Source organism: Helianthus annuus, chromosome 11, assembly GCF_002127325.2.
Source record: "Helianthus annuus cultivar XRQ/B chromosome 11, HanXRQr2.0-SUNRISE, whole genome shotgun sequence".
Classification (NCBI taxonomy): Eukaryota; Viridiplantae; Streptophyta; class Magnoliopsida; order Asterales; family Asteraceae; genus Helianthus; species Helianthus annuus.
Window position 1 is genome coordinate 53,269,003 of NC_035443.2, and position 20,780 is coordinate 53,289,782.

Genomic DNA, 20,780 nt, shown 5'->3' on the forward strand with positions numbered 1-20,780 from the left:
CATCAAAGGAAAAAATTCTTTGCTGATGTAAAGCATTACTTTTGGGAAGACCCCTATCTTTTCAAAATGTGTGCCGATCAACTCATCCGAAGGTGTGTCCATGGTAATGAAGCACGAAGAATACTCCGTCATTGTCATGAAAGTCCATACGGAGGACATCATGGTGCCGCAAGTACCGCAAGAAAGGTATTTGATTCAGGATTTTACTGGCCAACCATTTACAAGGATGCACAAAACCTTGTAAAGACATGTGATGCCTGCCAAAGATCGGGTAATATTTCTTCCAAAAACGAAATGCCTCAAAATGGCATTCTCGTTTGTGAAATCTTTGATGTGTGGGGACTCGATTTCATGGGACCTTTCCCACCTTCAAAAGGAAACAAATATATACTTGTGGCGGTCGATTACTTGTCTAAATGGGCAGAGGCCGAAGCTCTTCCAACAAATGATGGAAGAGTAGTAGTAAAATTCCTAAAAAAAATTTGTTCTCTCGTTTCGGCACACCAAAGGCATTAATAAGTGATAGAGGTACCCATTTTTGTAATCATCAACTCGAAAAGATCTTAACAAGATATGGGGTCTATCACCGGGTTTCAACAGCATATCATCCTCAAACAAATGGGCAAGCCGAAGTGACTAATCGAGGTTTAAAACGAATACTTGAGAAAACCGTAGGGATAAATAAAAAAGAATGGGCTGACAAACTAGATGACACTTTATGGGCTTTTCGAACCGCTTATAAAACCACTATAGGCACAACCCCATATAAACTAGTCTATGGAAAAAGTTGTCACTTGCCAGTAGAAATTGCTCACAAAGCCTACTGGGCAATTAAAAACGTAAACTTAGACTTAGAAGTTGCCGGTAAGAATCGATTTTGTCAAATAAACGAATTAGAAGAACTTAGGAATTATGCATATTCTAACTCCGAAATTTATAAAGAAAGAATGAAAAATTTGCATGATAAATATATTAAATCTAATGAATTTCGGATTGGAGACCAAGTTCTACTGTTCAATTCGCGACTTCGATTGTTTCCTGGTAAGTTAAAATCTAGGTGGTCGGGACCTTTTTCAGTCACCCATGTTTTTCCACACGGTGCAGTAGAAATTAAAACTCGAAATGGGACACCATTTAAAGTCAATGGCCAACGGCTGAAACTCTACAGAGGATCCATTGAGGATGAGGAAGAGGAAATCGCACTTCAAACGGTCAACGAATAAACTCATACCCGACATATTACAGGTAAGTATACATTCGAAACCGGTAAAATCGTCTAACCACTATTCGGAGATAAGGGGCATGCACACGAACACGAAAAAAAAAAAAAAAAAAAAAAAAAAAAAATTTCACCCGGCACGGGGCCGTGTTCGCTGAACACGGGGCCGTGTCGAGGCGACTGTCGGGATAAAACCCTCTTTTTCTATCAGTTACACCATTCCACACGCCCCGTTTCGCCGAGAACTCTCTGGTTTAGAGCGATTTTCTGCCGATTTCGAACGTTACCACCAAGCCTAACAACGTCAAGGTATGATTCTATCCTTCTTAGTAGTTAGATTAGTTACTTGCATGTAGTTAAAACATCAAAAAAATTGGGGGAAATCTAGGGTTCTTCACGTTCATCCGGATCAAACTCAAAATTTTTGATGAAAATTGTTAGTAGTAGTTTAGAGTAGAGTAGTAGGAAGTAAATAGCCATGTATTGTTGATAGATTTGTCCGATTTCCAACTAAAAACACAAACCCTTGTTCTTGAACCGAAAAACTCAAAATTGAAAGGGTAAATGGTTTGATTTTGGAAAAATGACACTTAGGGTTTCATTTTCGGGGGAAACCGCTGCTATTAGGCTAAAAATTTTCAGATTTTCGAAACCGGGACGAAAAAATGAAAATTAGGTGTTACAGACGCCTGAACACGGGGCCGTGTTCGCTGAACACGGGGCCGTGTCCAGCCCACTGTTTGCAGTTTTCAACCCGAATTTCCATGTTTCGCACTAACTTTTGTTGTATTCTTTTCAGATGTCCAAATTCACACGGTTCAATGCCAGCGAACTTGACGCCAGGGCTCGCTATGAGGTCCTACAAACAAGGCCCGAAGAGTATCCAAGGCGGGCATGTACCGATCTTCTGACAATGGTGAACCAACTGGACCGCTTCAACAACATAGTGACAGGTCCACTGCACGTAGCATTAACTACCCGACTTCGGTCGGTCCATCAATGCACATTGGAGTTCTATAGCACGTTCATCTTCAACTCGAGACGCGACCCGTTTGATCACGAGGCGGTCGAGTTTCGATGTGGGGGTACGACCTATAGAACCTCCATGGCGCAGTTCGGATCAATCATTGGGCTGTACAAAGACGAAGAAGCGGGGAACGAAGAGAATACCGGGGGATTGCGAGACCTGGACGCAACAGAACGCCAAGCCGCATGGGCTCAAATCGGTGAGGGGATCTACAACTCCAGCAGCACAAAGAGTACCAAACTGAGAGACCCGTTATATCGCTACATCCACAGGCTCCTCACGTACTCGCTGAACCAACGCCATGACAGTAGTGGCGTTGTTGGGGTTAGAGATTTGGTTGTCCTTCACTGCATCCACAACCGGAAGCCTCTCGATGTTCCTTACCTCCTACTGCGGAACATGCACTTGAACCGCCTTGCCTCTGCTCCTACACCAATCTTCTTCGGGGGATGGGTGTACCGTCTTTTCAAGCACTTCGCGAACATCCCGAAGTCCTTCGAAAGGAGCCCATGGTCGGGACGGGTTGATTACCATATCTGCCGGGCCATGAACTTGCTCTATGAAGCGGAGGACGGGACGGTGAGCTTTCAGAGGACGCAAGGCTACGCATGGAACCCGCAAGAGGCTCTAGTTCTTCATGCACCACCTCCACAGTACCAATACCCTCCCCAAGGCGAACAGGGTCAATCCTCCTCTCAAGGAGGCGGTTTTCCTAATTTCCAAAGTTTGCATGATCTTTTGCAGGAAAACCTCATGTGCACCCGGAACACCTACAACCTCGCCAACAACACACACCTCCGGGTAGGAGCTATCGAACGCAGCGTCAACGATATACAAGATGATATCGGTAGCATCCGGGAGTACATGGCGAGGCAGGGAGGCGGAGGTGAAGACAGTGATGAAGATATGGAGTAGGAGGCTGGGAGGAGCAAAGGGCTAGCTGGTGATGAGCCCACAGGTTTGATTACCCTTCTTATCCATCGAACAATTCATGGCCTGCGTGCCATTTGTCAAGACAATTTACTTTCCTTAACTACTTTTTATCTTTATTTTGTTTTTACTTTATGTTTGGATAATATTTGACTATGGTAAGATTAGGATGGTTTGTGCTTGGTTGGATGGTATTGAATGCTTGAACAGGTGCAATGCAAGGGTTAGAATGCTAAACATTAGCACTCGCAGCCCTAGGAGGAAGAAACCGGGAGAAAACCCTATTTTTTTCGGCTAACAGACTGTCACCACGGGGACGTGTTCACCCAACACGCCCCCGTGTCCATCTCCCAGTTCTGCTGTTTGGCTACTGACCTGCAGATTTTTGTCGAACACGTGGCCGTGTTCACCCAACACGCCCCCGTGTTCACCCTCTGTAAGTTTTTCGTTACTGGCAGTTCACCACGGGGCCGTGTTCAATGGACACGGGGCCGTGTCCAGAGCGCCAGTAACACAAATCTTTGTCTTTAAACACGATTTTACATATTCAAATCAACCAAAAACTTTATTTTTGGACACATTGAGGACAATGTGTAATTTAAGTGTGGGGGGGATGCTAAAACCTTGGAATTTTGCAAAATCCTAAAACAAGCCTTACACAAAACTCTATTGGAACCGCTAAACACCCCAAATTTTTTTTTTCAAAAACTTTTTCAATTTTTTTTATTTACTTGTCTTAGTTTAAGTTGGGAATAACAAGTTATAAAAAGGTTATATTTTTACAAACTTACAACCGATAGCGTCGTGATAAAAAGAACTAACATAAGAAAATTATGAAACGGTATAACAAGTCTAGCTAAAATTCGATTATATATGCTTGGTCACATTAAAAACCCATTCCCACAAAAAGTGAGTTTTGAGCCTTTATTGAGCATAAAAATACACATATTTAGATTAAATGCTCATTTTTCGTTTCTTGTGTGAATAGCCGCTCGGTCTTTACAAATCTAGAACTTGCCACGACGATACATTCCCGGTCCTTACCAACTTAAACCCAAGTAAGTAAATGATGGAGGCATTAGGACTAACTATTTTTCTTTCAAAACCATTATTTTTCATTTTTTTTACCTACCCAAAATCCCCCTAGAAAACCCCTTTGAGCCTAAACCTTTCATTTCATTACCCCCAAAACAATTTTCTACCCACCAAAAACCTTTTTCATTTTTTCACCTTTATTTTAGTGACAAACTCGGTTTTTCATAAACATACCTTTACGTGATCAAAAAAAAAAAAAAAAAAAATAAGGTATTTCACGAAAACCGACACTTGTTACGATTTTCGCCCTTTTTACTAACCACTAACCAACCACCCACCTTTAAACCCAAGCCTTCACCCCAAAAGACCTCTTGATATTTACAAAGGTAAAAAGTTAAAAAGGAGGAGGATTGATCGCTTGGCAAGCATATGGAAAATGTAAATCCGTGCCGCTCTCGAGCGATTCACTTAAATATACACCTTCGGCCGAGTGATTGAGTGATCTCCCGTGAGGTATGTGAACTTGTATATAAATGGAATTTTAATAAGGCATGCTATGCCCAAATAAGTAGTTTATCTTATGAAAAGTTCAAAATAAACCATGACGAATAAGATTGTAAATAAGGTAAAAATAGAACCTATACAAACCTTGGATTCCCGACACTCTAGGACAAGACTTCTCTTCTACCTATTCCATTTGGGAGTGTAAGCCACATTAAAAGAGTTTTGCTTGAGGACAAGCAAAAGTTCAAGTGTGGGGGTATTTGATGTGTGTAAAATGCAACATATAAAACACATCATTTAAGGCATAAAACTAACCCTTTTTAAGTACTAATGTTGGAAAAAGAGTGTTTTTGTCTTCCTTTTGTATTTTCAGGATGAAATGAGCTCAAAATCACAAAAGAAGCAAAAAGACCACTAATTCTACCATAAATACAAGAAAAGGAACAAAAGTAAACTGCCCGGACCCTCAACGGCACCTCCCAAGACAAAGAGAAGAGAACAGAGCCTGAACACGCCCCGTGTCCAGTGAACACGGGGGCGTGCCCAGGAAGCAGCAGAAAAGACAAACCAGTAGAAGCTTCCATTGCTCACCACGGGGCCGTGCCCAGCGGACACGGGGGCGTGTTGAAAGTACAGCAGGCGCATTAATTGTAATTCGCAATTACAATTAATGAAGAGAGAGAATGTCAGACGGGCACGGGGCCGTGTTCAGCGAACACGGGGCCGTGTCCAGCGTTCTGTTCAGCCTATAAATAGAGGAGCTTGGCTTCATTCTCTCTCATCCCTTGGCACACCACCTCTCTCACACTTCATCCACCACCCACCACCACCATATCACCATCATCCACCACCATCATCCATTGTCCATCATAGAGTGTGTGAGTCGTCTCGGGATCCAAGATTGATCGTAAGAGTTCTTGACAATCAAGGCCATGTTTGCCTAAGTCTCTTACATCACTTGGTGAAGACAAGTGTTTAGTATAATACTTTTTATTTTTAATCTTTTGCACTTTTTATTTGGTTTTGTATTAATGACTTTAATAACTAGTTACTTATGTTGAAGGTGATCTTTCCTTATCGTTTGTCCGTGGTGTCTTGGCATTATTTTACTGTCTATATAAAATAAAAGATTTTCACCATTCATATCTCCACGGTCTATATGGAGGTATGTTGGCTACCTGGTCGGGGGTTAAGGGAACGGTTTGGTAAAGGTCTTGCCCTTGTTCAGCGTTTAGAGGTCCTGCTTGGGACCTGGGTCAAATTTAGTAGGATCTCCTTCAATGCCCATAGGTATTGGATGGCGGGGATCCAAACTCTTTGACCCCCTCATAAGCTAACTACTATTAATACTATAACCCGGCTATTTAGGACTGTATCCCTGCTGACTCAGACTACTTAGCCGAGGGTAACGTCACCGCCAAAAGCGGGGCCTACCATAATTTGCATTAATAACTTAATTCATTATCTTTCAATAATCCGACCCTTTAGGATTGTATCCTTGCTGACTCAAACTACTGGGTTGAGGGTAACGTCGCCTTCAAAAGAGGGGCCTACTACAATAACTAAGATAATCTCTTAAACAAGTGCAAAAGTGCGAAAATAATCAAAGGTTATACTAATACACGTGTCGGACCCAAGTGATTCATCTTGTCTATCTGTTTTTATTTTATTTTCTTTTTCAGCATTTAGTTAGTTTTTATTTTTCTTAGTTTAAAACATTTTTCTAACTTTTTGATTTGATTAGACGTTGAGGATAAACCGGTATTAAAAGCTCTTGTGTCCTTGGACGACCTCGGTATCTTACCAACACTATACTACGTCCACGATGGGTGCACTTGCCCATATGTGTGTTTAGTGTTAGTAAATATCGTGTTTTATAAATTTAAAACTTGGCTAAAAGTGTAAAAAGGGCTTAAATATATATCTAAAAATATAACACACTTCACGCACATCAACGACTGAGAATAAAATTATATTTTAGCTCAGGTAAATACTTTTAACTTATTTTCCGATATACGGGCTTGGGATACGGTATTATAATAATACCGCTTGGTCGGGTATGAAATCATTTAATTGGATTGTGATTAATAAATTTACATAACCCGTTTTAATCTGTTTTGTTTGATGCAATGCCTTTGGGGGGTTAATGACCATGTCCTGATATCCTCGACTTATTCATTTGAAATGGCCACGGCTTAAGCACGGGGTGTAGGCATACACCTGACAGTTGCGTATGTAAAAACGGTATCTCACTCTCTTGTGGGCCTATACTTGTGGTGTGTTTATTAATCTAATCCGGCTCTTCTAACCAGGTCCTGAACGGACGACAAACATGTAAATCTGTATACAAGATTATTCTAAATAATTGTCCCAAGTTATAAAAGAATATTTGTACCTTGTGCATTTAAATCAATTTTATAAACATTTTTCAAAAGAGTCAGTTAATTGTATTTACCAGTGTAAACTGACGTATTTTTCAAAAAGGTTAAGTGCAGGTACTACGCGTAATGGGCTGGAAACTCCGAGTATTAAATAAAAAGTCTTGCAAGCTATTAATACTTTGAGTCTATTGAACAATATTTTCTTTCTGTTTTAGATCCACATGTGGATCCACTTACAACCGTTGTGTAACATTTCATTATACTTTCAGTTCGGTTTGTATTATTACTTTAGACTTCCGCTGTGCATTAAACTGTGATTATTGACTATGATGATATCAACTACGTCATGATACTCCCCACCGGGCCCATCGGTAATAGGTGGAAATATCGGGGTGTGACATTGCCAGAGACGAAGTCGATATCACGCATTGGGCCTTGCTCCATATGCGCGTTAAATTTTTCCGTTATCGCCTTCCAAAAACCGGTACCCGTTTGGCTGTTCCCTAAATTTAAAAAAAGAATGCCTTAGTAAAATAAAAAATAAATCTTTTTAAATTTAAATTAAAAAAAAAACTTTGGTCATACCGATAATCGGGCAAGTTGAGGACTTAACCCACGCAATTGCTAGCGCCTCCTCCTCTAATTTTGTCCAAGGTCTCGCCTTTGGTTTCGACTACGGTTTCAACCGCCTTCCACTTATTTTTTTTTTGCCCTTGAGATTTTGAGGTGGCAATTCGAGGATGACTTCTTCATCATCCTCAAGTGGAAACGGGGGGGGGGGGGGGGGATGTTGGCGGTTGCGATTGGAATTGCGATTGAGATTCAAACGTGTTACATAGCATCATTTGTTGGAGTGCTTGGTAATGTTGCATTTGTTGGACTTGAGACATTTGTTTGAACGCGTTGGGTGATTGTTGGAAACCTTAAAACGTAAATTGCGGAGACACCCATGAAGGATCGATAGTTGGAGTGTAAGCGGGAGTCGAAAAAAAAATTAGTTTGATTCGGGTTCGGGTTGGGATTGTTCGGGTGGGGATTGTTTGGGTTGAACAGATTCATGATTTTATAAAAAAGATGGAGTCTTTTTATAAAAATGGATGAGAGAAGGGAGAAGTTGGGAGATTTTGGATATAAAAAATGGATTGAGGTGGGGTATTTATTTAAAGTGAAAAAACCTTTTTTAAAAAAAATAGCCGTTGGCAACGGCATTATTTCAAAAAGTTTGCCCGTCGCCAACGTGCTTGGGCCGACGGAGAAGACGGGACGCTCCACAGGGGGGCGGTGTGGCGCCGGGCCTCGCCGGGCCAAGGCCGACCTCCATACCGTTTAGTCTAAAAAAAGTTGTGAGTGATTGAATATAGCTCGATGACGTGGCAAAACTTGGTTATAAGTTGTGAGTGATAAATTGATATTAAAACACTAAACTTTGGGGGTGTTTGGCCTAGCTTTTTTTGACAAAGCTTATAGCTTTTTTTAGCTTTTTTTACAAAATAAGCTTCATTTGGTGTTTGTTTTAGCTTTTTAAACTTATGCTTATTAGCTTATATAAGCTAATTTGAATAAGCTTATTTGAGGATGGTTTTTAAGCTTATTTGAAGAATGATAGAAATAAGCTATAAGCTAATCCAAACACTTAAAAAAAGCTTATCAAATAATAGAAAATAAGCTATAAGCTACTTTAAAATATAAGCAATAAGCGAAAAAATAAAAGCTAAGCGAAACACCCCCTTTATCTAACCAAAGAACAAAAACTTGAAGTGCATGAGCTTTCAAACATCTATCTTCCTCAATCTTCGATGCCTCTATCCTCAATCCCTCTACAATGTTATTGAAACCCACCTTCAATCTATCCCTCAAAACCCTAATCGCTTACAAACCCCCATCTTTCTTCCTCAATTGCCGTTCATGCCGCACTCGTTCCTTAAAACCCTTAAACCCCATCACCCAATTCATATTTCCCAAACCCTCTCAACACTTTTGCACCGCCGCCGCCGCCTCCGCCGCCGATGACGGAGCAACCCTGATAAAAAAGCACCAATCTTTCATCACCAATCGACACCCACAATCCCAAATGAGCCGCAACGCAGAGAAACGACGTCGTTATGAATCCCCATCTGGTAAACTTCTGTTTTTATTAGGTCTTTGTTCTAAAGATAATAATCTTGAAGAAGCCCTTCGTCTATACGACGACGCATTGGTTAATAATGTTCCACTTAATGTTGAGCATTATAATAAGCTGTTGTATTTGTGTTCTGCTAGTGATTCTGATTTAGGGTTGAAAAGGGGTTTTGAGATTTACAAACATATGGAAAGTTGTAAAAATAATAATGGAATTAAAGTGATTCCGAATGAAGCAACATTTACTACAATGGCTAGATTAGCAGCTGCGAAAGAAGACCCCGAATTGGCATTCGATTTGGTTAAAAGAATGAAAGAAGGATGTGGGATTTCGCCGAAACTGAGGTCTTACGTGCCGGCTTTACTCGGGTTTTGTAAAAAGGGGATGGCGGATAAAGCGTACGAGGTTGATTGTTACATGGTTGAGAACGGTGTTGCGGCGGAAGAGGCGGAGCTCGCGATGTTGTTACGGGTTAGTTTTGATTCGGGAAGGACGGATAAAGTGTACGAGATGTTGCAGAGGTTGCGGGCGAGTGTGCGGCAGGTTGGTGAGGATACGGCGGGGTTGATAGAGGATTGGTTTAGGTCGGATTGTGCGGCGGGTGACGGGGTGGTGGATTGGGATGTGGGGAAGGTTAAAGAGGCAGTGGTGAAAGGTGGTGGCGGGTGGCATGGGCAAGGGTGGTTCGGGAAGGGGAGATGGCAAGTGACGCGAACGGAAATGGATGAGACGGGTGTTTGTAAAGCGTGTGGTGAGAGGCTTGTTTGTGTTGATATTGATCCGTTGGAAACCGAAAACTTTGCTAGCTCTTTAAGTACTTTGGCTTGCCAGAGGGAGACACGGGCTGATTTTTTGCAGTTTCAGGTATAATCCTGTGTCTCTAGTTATGTATTCATGATACTTTATCTTGTTCAGTTAAAGGTAGGGGTATTGTAACCGAAATGTTTGGTTTTTGGTTATTGAAAACCGTTTGGTTTTGGTTTTTTCGGTTTTAGCAACGGATTGGTTTGGGTTTTTGGTTTTTTCGGGTTTTGGAACAAAATTACGTAAGATTCAAAAATAAAAAGTATAATCCATGATTCAAGAATCTTTCTTAGATGTTTACATTTATTTATTATATTTAATGATTTTAATTAATTTTGTTTACATTAATCTAACCTTCTAATCTATGTTTATGTTTCTCCAAAGTTTTTATTAAGACATTTTCTTTTACAATATTTTGAAAATCATTTAATTTATATGTTAAATTTTGTTATTTCTTCTAGGCAATGGATAAATCATTTCAAAGAGAGATAAACATGTTAATGTTTTTATTATAAGTTATAAATACTTAACATTCTAGAACAAAACTAATAATTGCTAAATCAATATATAACAAACGGTAAAAAAATTATTTTTAGGTTATTCGGTTCAGTGCGGTTTTTTCGGTTTTCAAAAAATGTAAAACCGTAACCAAACCGTAAATTTCGGTTCGGTTTTTTCCGGTTCGGTGAAATCAGTTTTTTCGGTTTTCTGCTCACCCCTAGTTAAAGGGCGTTTGGTCGTGTGTTTTAAAATGTATTATGTTGCATAATCACAAGGAGATAATCAACTTGAAGTTGTAATAATCACGTAACTAGTGTTGTTTGAGTGTTAAGATAAATTCTGATCGCTGATCGTTCTAGAAGTTAATAGATGAAATGAATAGAACATACTTTTTTATTTATTGTTAAAGTATCGAACTTAAAACACGACAGTTTCTTTCTTTCCATACGCCTTAAACTATAGTATCAAATAATTCGTTTTATAACACACTTTCAAACACATCCTAAACCAACTTATGCTGCCGCTAACCGTACTCATTTAAGCAAACTCATGCAGGAATGGCTTCAAAAGCATGGTCCATTTGACGCAGTTGTGGATGGTGCAAATGTGGGTCATATCAAGCAGAATTATTTCTTATTCAATCAGGTTTAAATTAAACAAAAAGGCTTGAATCAAGGCCGTTCTTTACTGTCTTTGATGTTATAAACAAAGTCACAAAGTAATAATATATATTTTTGTAGCTTAAATCTGCAGTGAACTTAGCACGTAAACTGAGTCCATCAAATAAATTACCACTAGTAATTCTGCATAGTGGGCGCGTAAAAGGTCAACACATCGGGAATCCAAAGAATAAAACCACATTGCAGCATTGGCAAGAATCTGGGGCACTTTATGTCACTCCACAAGGATCAAATGATGATTGGTAAAGCTTATATTTTTAAAATCCGGGAACTTCTATCCATTCATATACAAGCGGGTTGATTTGGGTTATGCTACAAAGGGGAAGGTTTAAATGAGAACGCTAAATATTGTGAGAACCGTGAGAACAAATGAAAAAACCGCGAGAACTTTGTAAAAACAATTCAAATTCAAATTTTTTTGCTACACTTATCATTATTATTCGAATACAATGTTAGAAATTTAATTTACACGTTTAAATTTACGTGAATTCGTAAATAAAGAAAATTTACACATGTGTAAGTTTGTCATTTGCACATGTGTAAATCTGTTATATTTACACGTGTAAAAAATCCAAAAAGAGTGATTTTGAAAGGATAAATGAATTATTTGATGTTGTAAATTCTTTTTTTGATGTTGTATCTTAATTACAATGACGTTTGTATTAAAAAAAATTGGTTTTGATTGATTTTTTCATTCGTTCTCACGGTTCTCGCAATATTTAGCGTTCTCAAGATAACCCTCCCCTATATAAGGTTAAAGCTAAAAAATTGACTAGAGGAAATGGGTCAAATGGTTCGAAAGCCAAGGAAAATGTGTTTAAACTTCTAAATTTATTTATTTAAAAAAAGCTGAGATTTTTATTGTTATATTTGATGCAATATGTTTATACAAAACTATAAAATTGTATAAAACGAGAGATCAATTGCATATAGGCTCGATTTTTATGTGGTTGTGGAGGCTCGTATAATATTAAACTCAACTTTTTAAAGTTAAACTACACAAGCTGTTTGTTAATTTATACGTGGATAACTTTTTCCAGGTATTGGTTATATGCTGCTATAAGTAGCAAGTGTTTGCTAGTGACAAATGATGAAATGAGAGATCACTTGTTTCAATTGCTAGGCACAAGCTTTTTTCCAAGATGGAAAGAAAAGCATCAGGTATGATTTAATTCTTTCTGTTTTATTAAACATCTAAAAGCGATTGACTATCAGTCAGATGTCTAAAATACCATGCAATTATGATATATAGAGAATCTTGTGAACTGAATTATTATCATCATTAAGTTATCATGTCCTGTAATGAAAGCATTCTGCAACGTTTACTAAATGTGTCAAAATGATTGGGTCAAACATCATACATTTGGACTACTTTTTAGTTTGACTTGGGTAAGATAAAACACAAAGTAGTTGTTGGTTAGCCCCCAAACAATTGGACTACTTTTCATGTAGCTTCTATGGAGTTTTTATATTATGTCGGTTTGCAGGTTCGATTGTCAGTTACAAGAGAAGGACTTAAATTCCACATGCCTCCACCATATTCCATTGTTATTCAGGTGTGTTTCTTGCTTTTAGTCATTTTGTTTATTAATAATAAAAAGATTAACTCGGAAACTTTTAATTATCTAATACAATCTTTAAACACTAGAATCATATCCAAACAATATGTTCTTGTTTTGTTATATCTGTGGTTATTTATTATTATCGAACAATGGGTTGCGATTGCAGGAGTCGGAACAAGGCAGCTGGCACATACCAACTGTGATCGGAGATGACTTTGAGACACGTAGGCAATGGGTTTGCGCCAACCGGACCAAGCGTTAACTTCGCTATATTACGTCCTCCCATCCGACCCCTCAAACCCGTTCTTTCATTTTCACAGTAAAGATATCCTACATGGAGAAGTCGGAAGAGAGAAAAAATATTGGTTTGATTCAAAATTTTTCATTTATGATTTGTATAACCTTTGTAGCTCAACATAAAGCATTTGGTTTCATATATGATTCAAATGGGAAGATATCAAGTCAAAATGTTTAATAGGTCAAATGAGTTTGACTATTCTTTGTATAATGATTCATATATTCTCAGTTGGCTAAGTTCTAATCAATTATAATTATAACAAAAAATATAAATATTTAATAATTAATTAAATCATTCATTCATTTTTATTAGTTTTTAAAAGCTAGTAACATTTGTTATTTTGTAATGATCAAGTCATTTGCAACCTTAGCCACATCTTAGCTTATCTATATTACTATGCATGGTTGTAAAAATCCCGACTAGGCGCCGATTAATCCTCGATTAATCACCGATTAATCTCGATTAATTACAATTAATCGCGATTATATCCGGTTAATCCCTGGTTAATCCCGATTAATCGCTAGTCCCCACTCCACCGACCGACTAGTGACTAGCGATTTCAACAACCATGCTACTATGTTATACACAGTGAAAATTTTTGAAACCGTGGCGTTTTGGCACGAAGAGTATGAGATTTTACTCGGTGGGTAAATCATGTAAACTTATTTAGGTTTTGTCGATAGATGAGATAAAACAACAGGGCAAGCCTATTTAGCTGAATGAGAATCACCTCTTTTTCTACGCAAAAAACAAATGACCATTTTGTCAAAACGACTAAATATTTTCTGGATGAGGAGCGCCCCTTTTTCTACGCAAAAAACAAATGACCATTTTTTCAAAACGACTAAATATGGGAACATTTGAGAGCTTAAATGTAATTTCTTAAACCTTAAAAGCAAAAGTGTCATTTGACCTATCCATGTAATTAACTTTAAAATAATACCAAGAAAAAAACTCAAGAGACCAAAGAGAAAGTAAACATTTAATTACTATTTTTTTCATAAACGCACTAGATCAGCCGTATTAGATTAAAATCTAATACAACATAACTGGTCTGGTTGAGTCGATTTGAACTGTCTGACTACTGGTCAAACCGATGAGCCTACGGATTTCGAAATTTCTTCTAAAATCTTATTTATTAGCAAGACTCCAGAATTTATATTTATATGTTAAATTCATTAATAATTGCTCAACTTTTATATTTTATTTATTTAAAGCTTTTATGTGTTATTACTATAGTAAATCCATAACAAAATATTACATAACTGTTATTGTCATGAAAACATTACGGTCACTGAAACATGATTAAACTTATATAAACATTATTTTTTGAACTGCTAAATGTTACATTTCTCGGGTATTGAACCTATAACCTTCTCCTATCTAAAAATCTAGAGAGTTTTTTCTTTTACCACTCAATAGCCTTATAATCTTATATAATTTCCTTTACCACTCAATAGCCTTAGGCTGGAGGGTATAATCCTCGGTGACTTGCTCGGGGAGTGGGTGTCACCGATCGGTGACCACCCCCACCTGTTTGAGTTGGAGAGAGGATAGGGAATTCGGTGTGTAGTCACCGATTGTGTTGAGAGGAGAGGAGAGAGAGATGAGAGACCAATCAAGTTTTTTTTTTTTTTTTTTTTTTAATTGAGGGGTGTTTGACCATACCTAGTGATTGAGTGTAAAATGGGGAGTAGAATGGGGAGTTGACATGACATAATATTATTGGGTAGGATTTCACTCAAACACCCTAGGGTGATTGACTATACCCTCCACCCTTGCCTTATAATCTTATATAAACATTATGATAAGATTTTTGATTATTCTCTAATATATATATATAGCCTTAGGATCCTGTAAAAAAAATTTTCGTGAGAAGTGTGAGAAGGCATAAAAATTGACATGTAGGCTTGGTTTGGACTTGAATCTATGTTGTCAAAAGCGAGCTAGGCGCACAGGCGCAGCGAGGCGCAACAAAACCGCCTGGTGGAGTCTTGGGCGCGGATCTGCGTCTTTTTTCAAAAAACGACATTCAGGCGTGCGCTTGGTGTTAGGCACAGGCGACTCCAGGCGCTCTTTTGGCAAAATTTTGGCCAATAAGGGTTTCCGGCTACCTTCCAGCCAAATTCCGGCCAAAGGTAAGCTTGAACTCCTCGGAATTGTTTCAGATACCTGAAGAGAGAAGAAGGGTAGAAAAGAGATAAGGTTAAAAGAAAGATGCTTGTAACAACCCGCACTTTCGTGCGTTGTTACTATTCGATACACTCGTTACGCCAAGCACCAGAGATTCGGATAATAATGTAACTATATCAGATATATCGCTAAATCGAAGTATAATCGAATAATTACGCATATTCTATCGCTATTACAAACCTATTTTCAATAAATTATAACACTCACGATGATGTTGAGTGAGGACTTAATCTACCCTCCTCGATAACCGTGAGGTGTCAAAACGTAAACAAGCAATGCTAACAAAGACTATCGGGTGAGTACCATGTCTCCAGCCATCATGACGATGACGGCAACACGAGCAAGTAGTGCCCCGATAATCATTGTGGCACATCGCACTCGAAGGCATGAATAAATCGATCATCACACCGAATATTGGATATATAAATGCGTATATGCGACCTTTTTGTGATTAATTATAATAAATAATTAAATAATTATATAAATATATGAAATTATGGCCCAAACTGTCGAAATCGCACCAAAAACGAGGATCAAGGGCTTCCGTACGGACGAGCCAGCCAAACGGGTAGGCCAGTCGATCGGACGGGCCAGCCGAGCGGCTGGGCCGCCCGATCAAACGGGCCAGCCGATCGGCTGGGCCGGCCGATCGGACAGAACAGCCATCCGGCTGGACCATCCAATCGAACGGGCCAGCCGATCGGCTGGGCCGTCCGATCGGACAGGCCAGCCGATCGGTTGGGCCATCCGATCCAGGCCACTTTTCCTCCTTTTTCCTCCTTCCTTGCCTATAAATACCCCTCTTCACCCTCCAAGCACTTGTTGTTGCTGCTGCCACTCGACCAAGACATTCCAGCTCCTTAATCTTCCGATTTCTCGCGATTCTTGTAAGTTTTTAACTCAAATCTTGTACTACTTCGATCTATATGCAATCCTTCATCTTTCTATCTTTCAAAATCCGACTTTTAACCGTGAAATCAACGGATTCGGAGTGTTCTAGGGTGATGTCACCATGGAGTTCTTCAAAGGTGATGTCATCCTATGAAGAACAACTCAGATCCGAATGGTTTCCATACGATTCTTCATGAATCTCGTCCAAATCCATGTTTTCTAATCAAGAAGTTACGGATTTGAGATGTTCTAGAATGATGTCATCATGAAGTCCCTATGAACTTCAAGTGTTGGCCTCATTCCACTAAGAACAACTCAGATCTAAGAAATTCCGTAAGGATAATCAAGGTTTTCATATCAGATCTATACACAAAAATGGTAGAAACAGAGCTTAGACCGACCTTCTACTCATTCTTAGTGTCGTGTTGGTCAGGGATCTGATTCCTACCGAAGAGACGACCAATTTCGGGTTAAACACGGAAAAACCGCCAAGAACGGCCAGTTCTGATGGAACGGGGTGATTCCCGGCCGATAGAACAGGTCGGAATTGATGGAATTTCAGTTGTTCAATGCGTCACAACAACGTCTCGACCAAAAACAGCGAAGAACACTCGAAAATCATCGAAAACAGCTGGACAGGCTGGCCGATCGAGCGGCCCAGTCGATCGAGCGGCCCAGCCGATCGGCTGGACCAGCCGATCGAACGGCCCACTCGATCGAGCAGCCCGGCCGATCGAGCGGTCCATCCGAATGGGCCAGCTCAATCTAACTTTTCGTCCAATTTCACGTAATTCGATACCGTTTAACGCGTAATCCAACACTTATGCAATTAGTCTGAAATCAGGACATTCTCAGGCACCATCCCGTCAATCCAACCGAATACGCACTGTGAGTATACTTGACCCCTTTTATCGAATTTTGGGTGTAACATACGTTCCTTATAAATCGAACTTATCAAACGAATGATTCAAATTGTTAATCTATCACTTGCGAATAACTGTTTGCATAGATATACGTGATGCTAGTTGCATGTATGCTAGGACTTATACTCGTGACGTCCCACCCAAACTAGTATAGTACTATTGCGCCCGACGGGGTCTAGTTATGCCATCGAAGAGTCGAGCATCGAGGACTTAGCTGGTAGTATCAGTTTTGTGAGTATATATGTCGTGTATTACGTTTATGCATATGGAAATTCGCAGCACTTTTAATCTATCATACTATTACATATCAAACCTGTATACTCGCCAATACTTTTGTATTGATGATGTGTGTAAAATGCAACATATAAATCACATCAATTAAGGCATAAAACTAACCCTTTTTAAGTACTAATGTTGGAAAAAGAGTGTTTTTGTCTTCCTTTTGTATTTTCAGGATGAAATGAGCTCAAATTCACAAAAGAAGCAAAAAGACAACTAATTCTAGCATAAATACAAGAAAAGGAATAAAAGTAGACTGCCCGGACCCTCAACGGCATCCTCCAAAGCAAAGAAGAGAAAGCAGAAGTCTGAACATGCCCCGTGCTCAGCCAGCACGGGGCCATGCCCAAGAAGCAGCATAAAAGACAAACTTATAGAAGCTTCCATTGCCCACCACGGGGCCGTGTCCAGCGGGCACGGGGGCGTGGTGAAAGTACAGCAGGCGCATTAATTGTAATTGCGAATTACAATTAATGAGGAGAGAGAGTGTTAGACGGGCACGGGGGCGTGTCCAGCGGACACGGGGCCGTGCCCAGCCTTCTGTTCAGCCTATAAATAGGAGTGCTTGGTTTCATTCCATCTCATCCCTTGGCACACCACCTCTCTCACACTTCATCCACCACCCACCACCACCATAACACCATCATCCACCACCATCATCCATTGTCCATCGTAGAGTGTGTGAGTCGTCTCGGGATCCAAGATTGATCGTAAGAGTTCTTGACAATCAAGGCCATGTTTGCCTAAGTCTCTTACATCACTTGGTGAAGACAAGTGTTTAGTATAATACTTTTTATTTTCAATCTTTTGCACTTTTTATTTGGTTTTGTATTAATGACTTTAATAACTAGTTGCTTATGTTGAAGGTGATCTTTCCTTATCGTTTGTCCGTGGTGTCCTGGCATTATTTTACTGTCTATATAAAATAAAAGATTTTCACCATTCATATCTCCACGGTCTATATGGAGGTATGTTGGCTACCTGGTCGGGGGTTAAGGGAACGGTTTGGTAAAGGTCTTGCCCTTGTTCAGCGTTTAGAGGTCCTGCAAGGGACCTGGGTCAAATTTAGTAGGATCTCCTTCAATGCCCATAGGTATTGGATGGCGGGGATCCAAACTCTTTGACCCCCTCATAAGTTAACTACTATTAATACTATAACCCGGCTATTTAGGACTGTATCCCTGCTGACTCAGACTACTTAGCCGAGGGTAACGTCACCGCCGAAAGCGGGGCCTACCACAATTTGCATTAATAACTTAATTCATTATCTTTCAATAATCCGACCCTTTAGGATTGTATCCTTGCTGACTCAAACTACTGGGTTGAGGGTAACGTCGCCTTCAAAAGAGGGGCCTACTACAATAACTAAGATAATCTCTTAAACAAGTGCAAAAGTGCGAAAATAATCAAAGGTTATACTAATACACGTGTCGGATCCAAGTGATTCATCTTGTCTATCTGTTTTATTTTATTTTTATTTTTCAGCATTTAGTTAGTTTTTATTTTCTTAGTTTAAAAAACATTTTTCTCACTTTTTGATTTGATTAGACGTTGAGGATAAACCGGTATTAAAAGCTCTTGTGTCCTTGGACGACCTCGGTATCTTACCAACACTATACTACGTCCACGATGGGTGCACTTGCCCATATGTGTGTTTAGTGTTAGTGAATATCGTGTTTTATAAATTTAAAACTTGGCTAAAAGTGTAAAAAGGGCTTAATTATACATCAAAAATATATTACACCTAACGCACATCAAGTTTTTGGCGCCGCTGCCGGGGACACAAGGATTTTAAGAAAGTTAGGAATCAACGGCCTAATCATATTTTTATTTTTCTTTTTAATTTTTAGGATTTTTCTTAGTTTTTCAGCTTCTGCAGGGCTCAGCACGGGCCGTGCCTGGTCGGACACGGGCCGTGCCCAGCATCGTTACTGGCAGTTTTTTGTTTTCCAAGTTACAGAAGGCTGACCACGGGGCCGTGCCGGTGCAACACGGGGCGTGTCCAACTTCCAGTAACTGGGATCTGGAAAACAATTCACTGAAACTCCGACCACGGGCCGTATTCGCTAAACACGGGGCCGTGGTGAACCTTCTGACCAACATTCTTTTCTGTTTTTATTGCAGGACTTGGAACCCGACGCCAACCTCACGTAGTGTATGAGCTCCAGTTCCAATAAAGACATAAAAGAACCACTAGAAGAACCTGAACGCTTTCTCAGAAAAAGGTTAAAAGCCAAAAACCAAGAGAAGGTTTCGGGTGATCCACCTCCAATGGCGGACCAACGTACCCTTAAGGATTATCTACGACCCACCGTAGGTAATCTAGGCGCCGCTATCAATGCTCTGAATGTCGAAGCTAATAACTTCGAACTCCGGCCGCATTTGATACAAATGCTCCAAAACTCCGCAACCTTCCATGGGCTTGCGGACGAGGATCCCCATCTACATATAACTAATTTCTTGGAAATATGTGATACCTTTCGGATCAATGGAGCATCAAACGACGCCATCCGCCTCCGTATGTTTCCCTTCTCACTAAAAGACCGAGCAAAAGCTTGGCTCAACGCCCTCCCAGCTGGATCGGTAAACACCTGGGATGAACTAGCCCAAAAATTTCTATATAAGTATTTCCCTCCTGCTAAAACTGCTAAGTTAATGACTGAAATTAATACATATTCACAAGAGGACGGGGAATCCTTATATGAAACTTGGGAAAGGTTCAAGGAGCTATTACGCAAGTGTCCCCATCACGGCCTTGCAATATGGCAACAAGTATCCACTTTCTATAATGGATTGTTGCCACACACTAGGCAGACACTTGATTCTAGCTCCGGGGGACTTTTAGGTAATCGACGCCCACACGAAATATATAATCAAATTGAGGAAATTGCTCAAACCAATTTTCAATGGCACACCCCCCGGGGAAATAAGTCTATCGCCCCAGGCGCCCATAAGGTCGATGAAAGCACTTCTTTACAAGCCCAAATCGAGGCCCTTTCTTTAAAGTTAAAAAAATTGGAAATGACAAAAACAGTCTCGGTTATGGCTTGTGAAGGGTGTGGTGGGTCACATGAAAATTGGAGTTGCATGAAAGAAACAGACGATCAACAAGAAATGGTAAACTACATTGATAATAGACCTAGGCCGTCGGGTCCCCCAACGGGAACTTACAACCAAGGATGGCGAAACCACCCAAACCTTGGTTGGAGGGAACCCGGCAATAGTAGTAACCAACAAACCCAACGAACAAACTTTCAACAACCAAGAAATGAGTCACAAAATTTCACTCAACAACAAAGTGGACGAGAAAGGCTCGAAGATACTGTATCTCGCCTCGTCTCCGACACTGATAAGAAAAACTCGGAAAGGTTTCTACAATTAGAATCAAATTTTAGAAATCAACAAGCTAGTATTCAAAACATAGAAAAACAATT

The 20,780-nt window shown here is 39.8% G+C and overlaps 1 protein-coding gene and 1 non-coding gene across 2 annotated transcripts; one reads left to right on the plus strand and one right to left on the minus strand.

The window, feature by feature from the left end:
* The first annotated feature begins 8,825 nt into the window (after positions 1-8,825).
* Positions 8,826-13,303, plus strand: LOC110890322 (proteinaceous RNase P 1, chloroplastic/mitochondrial). The gene is made up of 6 exons (XM_022137918.2): positions 8,826-10,079; positions 11,076-11,165; positions 11,261-11,442; positions 12,241-12,361; positions 12,688-12,756; positions 12,929-13,303. Exons 1-6 carry the CDS (start codon positions 8,919-8,921, stop codon positions 13,022-13,024), a joined length of 1,719 nt encoding a protein of 572 aa, XP_021993610.1. The 5' UTR covers positions 8,826-8,918; the 3' UTR covers positions 13,025-13,303.
* Positions 13,304-19,995: 6,692 nt separating this feature from the next.
* Positions 19,996-20,102, minus strand: LOC118484462. The gene has a single exon (XR_004873573.1). It is a non-coding gene; the product is annotated as a small nucleolar RNA R71 (small nucleolar RNA).
* Between the last annotated feature and the right edge of the window lie 678 nt (positions 20,103-20,780).